This window comes from Lithobates pipiens, unplaced genomic scaffold (assembly GCF_037356315.1).
Source record: "Lithobates pipiens isolate NorthernLeopardFrog02 unplaced genomic scaffold, aLitPip1_a1.2 Scaffold_16, whole genome shotgun sequence".
In the NCBI taxonomy this organism is placed as follows: Eukaryota; Metazoa; Chordata; class Amphibia; order Anura; family Ranidae; genus Lithobates; species Lithobates pipiens.
Window position 1 is genome coordinate 309,554,997 of NW_027507748.1, and position 11,618 is coordinate 309,566,614.

The 11,618-nt window shown below is 46.0% G+C and overlaps 1 protein-coding gene across 2 annotated transcripts in view; it reads left to right on the top strand.

Annotated features, from left to right (window-relative positions):
• Positions 1 to 5,604, top strand: part of LOC143982686 (synaptonemal complex protein 1-like) — a 103,723-nt gene extending 98,119 nt beyond the window's left edge. For both annotated transcript variants that reach the window (XM_077481609.1, XM_077481608.1), the window contains one exon: positions 3,219 to 5,604. In XM_077481609.1, the coding sequence (XP_077337735.1) occupies positions 3,219 to 3,344 (126 nt within the window). In that variant the 3' untranslated portion in view covers positions 3,345 to 5,604. The remainder of the gene's footprint in view (positions 1 to 3,218) is intronic.
• Positions 5,605 to 11,618: the final 6,014 nt, after the last annotated feature.

Sequence of the window (11,618 nt, forward strand, 5' to 3'; positions counted from 1 at the left end):
TTTTTTTCTAGTGATATCATCAAGAATAATATTATTATGCTTTTCTTTTTTCTTTTTTTGGGCAAGTTACCACAACACCCTTATCCTGTAGTTTTTAAGATCAAAGATACAACTGTGTTGGTGTTCCTTGTTAATTTTACATTGTATTTTTTTTAAAGTAACTGCCTACTCCCAAAATAGCATTTGAAGTAAAGCACATAGCCAAGTATTATTCTACACAATTTTTTTTATTGTGCTTTAAAAAAAAGAAAACAAAATGAGACATGCTATCTGCCAATAGAACTTAACCAAAAAGTGCATTCTATGTATCCAGAAAAAATATAGAAAATATACCAAATCAAATCATTATTCAAAAAAATATGTCAAAGCAATAACTCCAAGGCCAATAATAATAATGTTATCTCTTCTGATTCCTCAACATGTCTGGTTGAGGAATGGCAGTTCAGAAACGAACTGAAAAGCATGAAATGAAAAGCACAAACTGAAAAGCACAAATCAACACTCACCAAACTTCTACTAACACGAAATTAGCAGAAGGAGCCCAAAGGGTGGCGCTAAAGAGCTGAAAAACCATGTAGTACGTCACTACGTTCGTGATTGTTGCCCAAAAATTGTGTGCCGTGTGTATGCACGATAAGTTTGGGGCAATGCCCTTCGGGACAAAAGTCCATGGTCTTGTTGGCCAACAATCCGATTGTGTGCATGAGGCTAAGACATACCATACCTGCAAATCAAATATAATAAAACATTTTTTAATGCAATCTGTGCCTAAAAAATATATGCCAAAGCATGCGGGCAGTCCAGCTCTAATGTTAGGGGCAAATCGCCCCTGCCCCCATGCTTCAGCGTATATGCTCTTTTTTTTTTATCATGGGAGCAAATGCTGTTTCTGTCAAGATAAATCAGTGCTGCAGCTGAATGGCATACCTGAAAACAAAAAAATGGTTAAGAATAAAACCCAGTAAAGTATAAAAGGATTACATACCTGAAAAGCAAACTTGATAAAACATAGTAACAATAAAACATTGCATTGTAGAATACAGTAAAAAAGAGCAGAACAATAGAGAGAGAACAATAAAACGACAACTATTTTTTTAAATTTTATTTTATATATTTTTTTCCTCTTTTTTTTTTTTTTTTTTTTACACTTTTATTTGTAACTGTAACAGTTGTAGTGGTTGTAACGGTTGTAGTGGTTGTAACAGTTTGGGTCTCTCAAAATGTGATGGCATCTTTGGAGACCCTGTGAAAGTGTGTCCTAGTCTGTGCAGTGCTATACCCTACGCTAATACTCCACTAGTGTGTTGTAGCGTTCAAAACATTCCCCAATACAAAGACCAGGATGGTCAGGACAGGAGGGACAATAATAGCGTGTGTCACGCCTATATCTGCGCTTTATGCAGACACAATATTTTCTTTGGAGGGCTCCTTGGGTAGGGGAACCAGGGAGGACATACGGAAAATGCCTCTCATGCAGCCAGCTTACTGCATTTGGATTTTGGAAGTTGGGCCACAGCACCGTCTGGAAACAGAAGGGCTGTGGTGATCCAGTTCGTCTTGAAGCTTTGTATAGCACAAGCATTCAGCAGAGCCAATTGAAATAAGTATACAGACACTTTTTTGGAACAGCGTCTGGCCTTACGCGCAACTAGGTACGGCGCCAACAACTTGTCGTTGAGGTCCACCCCTCCCATATTCAGGTTATATTCATGGACACATAGGGGTTCCTCCACAACACCAGTCGCCATAGGAATTTGAGCGGTCGTGTCTGCGTGAAGAGAGGACAGAACAAAAACATTCCGATTATACCTCCACTTCATAGCGAGAAAATTATTACACTTCAAGCACGCTCGTGTAATAATTGTCCACGTACAAGTGGTACCTCTTTGCGAATAAGGGGCAGTTCCCTGCCTCTATGTGACTATCTCTTCCCTCGTAAATCATAAAACTATATGTATAGCCTGTGACCCTGTCATAGAGTTTATACATCTTGATCCCATATCTGGCACTCTTGCTGAGAAGATACTGTTTGAAAGACCAGCAGTCAGAAACTTAGTACTGCAGTGCTGGTTTGACTACAACCAGGGTGTACTAGGCCACTGGTGCTTGCCAGTTCACCAGAAGGACGAGCGGCACTAGTACTGGCTCTCTGCTCCATAAGAGAGCCCTGCACCTCAATAACAGCAGAAGAATGGAGTCAGGTACGCCCAAAACTTGGCAGGGACCACAATTCTCCAGGATTGTCTACAGGATTGTATTCTGAGCCTGAATCTGACAGATGGGTGACTTCCTCGTCACTATCTGTCATACTCAGAAACGTGTAGGCCTCTTCACTAGTGTACCTTCGATTTTATATTTTGGTCTCTAAATTTACTGGTACACTAGTGAGACTCACAGCAAAAAGAGCTCCTGTCAGCGACTGATTCAAACGCTACCAAAAAAACTGTCATGCCGCATACATAAGAAATGCGTTTTATTGATGAGTTTATTCTGATTAGAATGCATTAAGGTGAAAACCCGTGAGGGTTTACAACCCATTTAAGAATTATTGGGGCTTATGGAATCTATGTGAAAGGCAGTAGACAGTACTGCATCTCTACCGCTTCTTTAGGAAAAAAAAACTACTACACTTTTATAAAGCATAGGAGTGTGCTTTAGAAAATCTAAGCTGGTGAAACACAATAAAATAAAGAGGATGAAAGAAATTGAGAGGTGAGCCTAGTTATGTGACCGGTAAAAATCACATGACTTTCTCTCCTCCAGTCATGCAATTCTCTCTGCTGCGTTAATACCTGGGTTGTTGAGCTTTTGTTTGCTTCAAATTAGTTTTGAAATCCCATCCAAATATTTGTCAGGCTGATGCCATCAATACAATCCCAAAGCCAATTAACACAGGCCTGTAAGCAGAGATAACTCAATACAGTGACCTGCATTTTATGAATTGGATGCAAAATGCAACTATTAAAAAATGCTGCAGAGTGTAACAGAGAGCTGATAGCAATATAACAGAATTGGCTCCTTAGACCTAAAGCTGCTCTGCCATTCTGAACATTTTGGGCAATCTATTAACAGCACCATACAGTTCATATAAACTCAGTATAGTAAAAAAAAAAAAAAAACGTTTACAGTAGGTCTATTATTGTGCATTAATTAAAACCCATCACATACAACTTAAAAGTAATTATTTATTATTCATGTGTTTCCTCATTTTTGCATAGACTCCTACTGAATCATCTATAAAGCCCAGTATTGACCTCAAAGTCTCAACTATGAAAAATATGAGTCAAGCTGACTGGTCTGCTTTTCCCAAAGTAGATCGAAGACGAAAAATGAAAGCTGCTTAAAAAAATATTTCATTGAAATCTGCCGAACCTGCCTAGTTTTATTATTTATGGTTTGAAACTTTAAAGATTGTTGCATTTGCTTAATGTTTATACTAGTTTTATTTAGAGACATTTCTTTGAGTGTATGCCTTCATTAAAGAGGCGATATCTAAAATTAGTTTTAAGGTTAATTAAAAATGTTTCCATACTGTGAACCCTTGCCAGGAATAGGAACATTGGTTTTATTTTGCCGGCTTCTTGTCCCATATAAAAAACTGAGTACCATTAATAAGGCACACTCTTTATTCTAGCATGCATAATTATTTCCCTGTATTTAAAGAAAGTTATTTTTCCTGACTGTTTGAAATTCTAGTGAATTAGATAGCGTTTGTTATATCCATACTGTTCCCATTTCTATGTTGTTCCTTAAATATCTTTAAAAATTGTGAAAGCGCTTGTGCAAGTAATATACTGTTCCCATTTCTATGTTGTTCCTTAAATATCTTTAAAAATTGTGAAAGCGCTTGTGCAAGTAATATGTGAAACATACAAACATTTATACAGCTGCTGTTCAAACTAAGGCAAGGAAAGTAAAGAAAATTAATATAAACCAGTTTTTTATCTTTCTGTCACTTGGCAAATGGGGTGAGAAACCTGGTGGGTTACTATGAGCTACTGTTCTACTTTAATTACATTTTTGGTTTCCCTATTTAGAATATACCATTGTGGTCATGATTTAACTACTGAAAATAGCCACTGTGGTCCTGATTTACTAAAGTGTGAGCAGTAATGTAAAAGTGAACCCAATTTACTGAAATGGAAAGCAAATATAAGTGATTCTGTGTGCACTTCCAACATTTCGTTATGTACAGAAGAAGCATTTTTTAAATTCTTCTGCACATGATTGGAATTGAATACAGTTTCAATTAACCTCACTTTTCATTATTAAATTAGATCCATTACTAGTTTTATTCTTGCAATAACTTTACCGCTAATCACACCTTTTTAAATGTAGTTGAATATATTTGCAAAGTGTCACTTTCCTGAAACCCATTCAGGATGGAACTAGTTACTACAAAAAGTAATGACATGCAGTAACTCATAGCGTTCAGTTTTTATGATACTTCAAACTACCTTTAATGCTGATAAATGACTGATTGCTGTGATTTTCAAATCACTATGCAAATCATTATTTTATCAGTGTACATACACATCACATCACAAAGTAACTAGCATAGCCGTTTAATATTTGATCCAAACAGTTATCAATACTTCTCTTCATACCCTAGCCAGTAATTGGCCAATTTTTCATTGATTGGCCTCTTTGGCTTGGAACCTGGCCTAAAATTTTTCAAGATACCAACAGTGATGAAATGTAAGTACCCTTTTTGGTCTTCGAGTAGATCTGAGCCCCCTGGCCCAGGCTTAAATAGAGGCTGAATTTCTGACAAAGTCTTCCTCCTCCCAGCACAAAATTCTCCCCCTGTTAGGTTATTTTCAAATGCCAGAACTTCAGTGGGCTGTAGAAGCTGTGGATTTAAGGACAAGGTAATGGGGCTTAGCTCCAGGAAAGGGCAGAGACTTAAAGCCCAATACAGGGCACCTTAATATTTAGACTTTTAGACACCTTAAAACTTGTGTACCTTTTGTCCTTCTTGAATTTTATGTGTCTTCTCCACCACATCAGAGAGGTTTCTTTAACAGACATTAGTTCCAGAGTCTCGTCTCTGCCACCTCTGTTTGCTTTGCCATTCACAAAGCACAGCCTGTAATGAAATTTTAATCTGAACTCAAACAGGCCCCATGTATATCCTGGGCCTGAGATTCCCAGGATATCTTCAAACACAGGTGCCTGCACTTCAGAACTGTAATATTTTAGGCCCTGACAGGTTCACTTAGGCTCTGTTCACATCTTGGTGTTCTGAATCGCGGGTGGAAGAAGCTCTTGTACTTCTTTTGGAGCGACAGGCCACCTGTGATTCTGTTTGCGTGATTGTACCGTGATTGTCGCCTGACGAATCGTGGCAAAATCGTGTTGGGGGTGGCAAAGTAAGTGGCAAGGGTGTCCCAAGATTTGCCACAATTCCTCCCACGATTCAGAATGCCAAGATGTGAAGAGAGCCCTAAGAACTGTGGATTGGCCCACTAACAATACCTATAGATGTATCTAGATAACAGTTAAACATTTAATCTTTTTACTTTATTTGGCAGGTCTGTAAGCTTGTATGTTCAATATGACTCTCTAAGTTAGTGTGCAATTAAAACTAATAAATCGATTCCAGTTTAAGTGTCTGGGTATCATTTTTTATTAGATGATAAATAACAATTTAAAACTTGAAAAAAATTACAAATAAGATCTGCATGTTAACATATGTTCAGAAGTTAGCAATTTTTTATTTAGTGCACAATAACTTTTCATTCATCCATTTAAATACCCATGAAATTATCCAAAATGACCATTACATTTGTGTTGTGTTTTTTTATACTACAAAACAAATGTTGAAAGAAATAGAGTTAGTATTGACGAGGTGTATATATGAAGAAGTAACATGCTGAAATATCAGTAGCATTTTCCCATACTCAACTTTGGGAAGCCTCCACACCACCACATTTATGAAGGATAAAAAACGGCTGATTGTTTTACAGAAAAACGGTGAACTGAACTTAGAGCTAAATGTAAGTATTTAACCATTTGAGCTCTGGAAAGTTTTACCCTATTCATGCTCAGGCCATGTTTTGCTATTCGACACTGCACTACCTTAACTGGCAATTGTATGGTCATGCATTACTTTCACACAAATAGAGCTTTCTTTTGGTGGTAGTGGATCACCATTTGTTTTTTTTATTATATACGTTTTGAAAAAACTGAGATATTTTCTACATTCTGTTGCAAAACATATCCAATATGAAAATCCAAAAATCTAATTTCTTCATAAATTTAGCCAAAAACATATTCTGCTACATGTCTTTGGTAAAAAAAAAATCCCAATTAGTGTCTTAATTGGTTTGTGTGAAAGTTTATAGGGTCTAAAAAGTATGGCATATATATTAGAAAATTGATTAATTCTGATGTACCAATGGCCGATCTAATTTCTTAGGGCACATAAAATGCCAGGCCAGTACAAATACACCCCCCACCCCCCAAATTACCTAATTTGGAAGACACTGTGAGATAAATGACCTAATTTGGAAGACACTGAGATATTTAGTAAGAGGCATAGCAAGTTTTTTGAATTTGTTGTTTTTGCTTAAAATTTTTGGGAAAATTAAGATATTTTTTTTTCAAGTGCATCATCATATGACTGGTGTGGCGACGATCGGGGACTCTGACGGTATGTTAACAAAAAATAAACTTAAAAATGTACATTTTTGTTTCTTGTTTTACTACTTTTATCTTACATACTTTCATCAGAGTAGTTTAGTGTCACCATAGTAACACTGTACTACTCTGGGGGTGTGGTGATCAGGGTTTTTTTTTTTTTTTTCACTTTAATGACTGTTACAATTATGATCACTGTACCAGCAATGTTCTGAACTGTCATGAAAGGGTTACATTAACAGCTGTGATTACTAGTGATCTGTGATTAGCTACAGCTGTGATCAGCCCAGGTACCATGTGATAACTGTGGGCCAATCACAGCATCACTGTAAAGGAAGCACAGCTGTTATGAGTGACATTCATTAAAGCGACCAGTGTTCACAGCGGTCATGGGAGTGGCGTGCTGCACTCCCTAGGCTGGATGACATGCATTATGTGATCCAGTCTGCCCATGCCCGCAGTAAATGTACTGTGAGTGGGCAGCAACTGGTTAAAAGAAAGGTGCCATCAATTTGAAAAAAAAGTTAAGCACACCTGCCAAACTGGTGCAAACCTACAAAACGTATGTCATACTGATGTACTAACCATACACATTTTTGTTCTCAAAGAGCATTTGTACCCATGTACAATGGTGACATGTTTCAATAAATCAAATGTTAGATAATTGTCAGCAAATTTAAAATGAAAATGGGGTAAAATGACAAAAATAAACCAAAAGCTGTACCCTTTGCAAAAAGATATCTCACTGTTTATAAAATATTTTTCTAACTAATGGAAGCTGATTGGTTTCTGTGCAGAGCTGCAACAGATTTTGCACTCTCTGGTCTTAGCAAATCAGCCCTTTTAAAGATGATTAATAAGAGTAGCAACTTAGTCAGAAGAGCCCGGAGCGAAAACGAAATAAAATGAAGAGATAGCGCAGGGCGGGCATGACAGAGTTAACAGGGTACAGAGAGGGTTAGGTCTTTCTGGATTGGAGGAGCGGTGGGGAGGAGGGGACAGGAGAGTAAAAAGGAGCTGGCCCCTCCCCCCTCCATCATCAGTGCAGAGAACAGGAACAAGCTTGCCGCCCTGGGCAGCTCAGGACGGGCACGTGGAGTGAAGGGGAGGTTTGTAGCGGCCGGCCTCGGTTTGGGCTGGGTCGGTCGGGCCCAGCCGCCATCACCCGCGATCGCGGCGCTCGGGGGGGGTTACTACCCTGGCATGCTGCGGCTGCGCGACCTGCGCATGCCGCCCGTTCGGAGCGGGGGCGGCAGGCACCGGGTTCAGGCACTCAGCACGGCCCGCGGCCTCCGGCGGGCGGAGGGGTCTCAGCGTTTCTCTGCAGCCCTCCGGATAGCGGCCTCCATTCCATACGGCCCGCCCTGTCGTTCCGATGGGGGGCCGAACCTCGGTGGCGGGACTCCCGGCCTTGGGTTGCGGGGTGGACCACTGCACCGGGTGGTGACCCTCGTGGTCCAGCCCGCGGCATCGGCGGGGGGCTAGCGGATGGCAGAGCAGCGGTGGGGGCCGCACACCCAGCGATGGCCACCTGGCCTCCTCTGCCTGGGCAGGCAGCTCTCCTTGGTCGGGGGACATGGCCGCCGGGCCTACACGGCCTCGGCGGGCGGCTCGACACGCTCGGGGCCTCGCACAGCGCTGGCCGCCGGGCCTACACTGCCTCTACAGGCGGCTCTCCGCGGGCGGGGCAGCGCCCGGCGATAGCCGCCGGGCCTACACTGCCTCGGCAGGCGGCTCTCCGGACCGGACATGACATGTGCTCGGCAGCGGGGGGCAGGCTGGGGGGACCGAGGCGCCCCACCCCCCCCCCCCCCCCGTTTGTGGCCCTCCTAGAGGAACGCGCAGACCCAGCAGTGGCCGCCGGGCCTGCACTGCCTCGGCAGGCGGCTCTCCAGACACCGGACATGGACATGTGCTCGACAGCGGGGGGCAGGCTGGGGGGACCGAGGCGCCCCACCCCCCCCCCCCCCCCGTTTGTGGCCCTACTAGAGGAACGCGCAGGCCCAGCAGTGGCCGCCGGGCCTGCACTGCCTCGGCAGGCGGCTCTCCGGGCACCGGACAAGGACATGTGCACGGCAGCGGGGGGCAGGCTGGGGGGACCGAGGCGCCTCACCCCCCCCCCGTTTGTGGCCATCCGGGAGGAACACGCTGACCCAGCAGTGGCCGCCGGGCCGGCACTGCCTCGGCGGGCGGCTCTCCGGGCACCAGTTTTTGGCCCGGCTGGGGGGACCAGGAAACCCAAAACCCAGTTGGCGGCCATCTCGGAGCCAGCTGGTGGACCACGCGGGTCGGAGCCCCGTCGGGCAGACCTGGTTCAGCTGCGGGCGCCAGGCTGCCGTTCCCTCAGCTGGCAGTTCCAACGGACGAAGACGGACCGGAGGGCTTCCGGCCTCGTGGATCATCTCCATCCTGGGGGATGCTTCCCCAGAAGGGCTGCACCTCACGGGGGACAGTTGGTCAAAATGCGGCGAACAAGGAGGCGGAAGGAGTGCCCCAGGATTGATCGGCGGCGAGGGTGGCCAGTCTTGCGGATGGTGGGACTCTTCCTAGGCAGTCAGGTATGCTACTTTGCAATTTCCTATTTCTTGGTAGTTAGTACGGGTAGGGGGAAGCCACAGTGGGGGGTAGAGGCACTCGCGCCTGTTTGCATGCGGGTGTTCCCCTGGGTTCGTCCGTCCTATCGTCACGTCGGTGCCAGGGCGGTGCGGGAGTTTAATGGTTGGGGGAAGGGGCAACGGGTCCGGTCTGCAGCCGGGTTTGTGCGGAAGGGAATGGGGCTCTGGCCGGGACAGTAGGGGGAGAGCGCTGCTGGCCCAGCTGGCGCTGAGCGACAGGGGGGCATTACATGCCCTTGAGGTGGGGTTTTTTGCAGGGGCAATAGATGGGGATGCCGGGTTTTTTCCATGTTGGGTGCGGACTCAATTCGGGTTTCAGTGTTTTCAAGGAAAGGGGGGCCGGGGAGCAGTGACCCGGAGACAGGGGTGCTGGGCCGCATGGGGCACGGGCAACAGCAGGGCTGGGCCCGGCGGAGGGATGGGTGTCCTGTCCTACTGGGGGAAATAGTGGGGGGGCCCTAGCTGAGGTGGGGGCCCCGTCCTACTTGGGAGGGAGCATGGTGGGTTGTGCCGACCTGAGTTTGGGGGTTCCTTCCTGCCGGAAGACTCGTGGGGAGGGGCTAGCATAGGTATGGGGTTTGTTTCATTTTCTTGCTAGGCACAACGGGCTTTGGTGCTCAGTTGCGTGGGGGGTGCCCTACTGGGCACTACACAAAAAAAAAAAAAAAAAACCTACATAAATAAACAATCACATAAAAGGCAAAATGACAACGTAGATAAATATATAGTGAGGGTTGGGGCACAAACGGTAGTTGCCTAGCGGTTTGGGTGTGGTTGTAGTAGGGGGTTCTTTTCTTAACGGTGGATATCGGGGGGTTAGGCCCATCGGATGTATGGGTGTCCCTGCTCGACGGTGTAATAATGTTGGTTGGGTCCATTGGAGGTGTTGGGGGGGTCCTGTGGGGCTGGGGGATATCAGTGGGTTGGGCCCATCGGAGGTACAGGGCCCCTTCCTATCTGAACTGGGGTCGGTCGGTCCCATCGGAGGTAGGGGCGGCCCCTTTTCATAACGGTGGAGGGGTGTTGGGCGGGCCCATCGGAGGATGGGTGGCCCTTCCTGACGGTGGAGACGGAGTGGTCTGGCCCATCAGAGGTATGGGGGGGTTTTTTACTAATGGTGGAGAACTGTTGGTTATGCCCTTCGGAGGTATGGGGGGCTCTTCCTAACGGTGAAGTGATGTTTGGTCGGTCCCATCAGTGGTATGGGCGGCCCCTTCCTGACGATGGAGAAAGGTTGGTTGGGCCCAGCAGGTTTGGGTGGCCCTGCCTAAACTGTTCACATATGGTGGTGGAGCCCATCGGTGGTATGGTGCCCCTTTTATGATGGTGGAAACTTTTGATTGGGCCCGCGGTGGGGTGTGGTTTCCCTTCCTGACGTGATGGTGGTGGCGGGTGAGTATCTGGTAGGTATGGAAGTAGAGACTTATGTATTCACGGTGGTGACTTCGGGCGACTGAGTACGTATCTGGTGAGTACGCAAGCAGTTCAGTATACCATCGCGGTGGTGACATCAGGGTGGCAAGTAAGTATACGGTAAGTAGTAGCGTAGGCAATGGTGGGTTTATGGGCCTGCACGGGCTGTAGATGGGACGTTAGCTTATTGTATTACCTGCATTAAACTGGTTGGTACGTGATGGGGGATTTCACAATTGGTGATTGATTGCGCTATGGGGGGTGATCGGGCAGGTTGGTGATGGGCTATAGGCGTTTACGGGCGCGTGTCCGGCCGGACGGGCTGTGGGGTTTCCTTCGCGGGCCGGGGGAATAAGGTTTTCCTCTTGGATTCGGAGTATGTCGGTTGGGAGGTACGAGGCATGGCCATGGGAGTGTGCTGGCCATTAAGGGAGGTAGGTCTGTGTAGGGGTGCTGTGGGGCGCTTCCAAGGGGTCATTGTGCGGGGAGTTTCGGCTTCCACGTCATGTTGGGTTTGGGGATCAGCGGTCCTTGGTAGGGTGTTGCCACCTCCTGGGGGCAGAACGTCATCCTAAAAAGCAGGAAGGCTTGGGAGTTGGGCTGCTTCTTAAGGGGATATTGCAGTATTCTTGTCATTGGTGCATCGGGCAGGGATGGTACGGTGGGTCCCGGGGAGAGGGTTGCGGGTTAGTTTCTGGGTTCAGTGAGTTGGGTATGTTTCTTTAACTCGCAGTGCTGCTGTCGCTTCATTGCCATTTGGAGGACGAGCGCTATCGGTGTCTCCCCTCCCCACACGCGAAAAGTCGGGACACGTAGAGCTCTGTGCGGTGGTAGCTGCAGGGGACTGGGTTTTGGGGCCATTGTTTTTGTTTTTCGGGTTATGTCGGCAAGGGGGTTTCGTGGTGCACTATGGCTTTCCCTAGGTTTGCGGCAGGGGCTGGTGGGAGA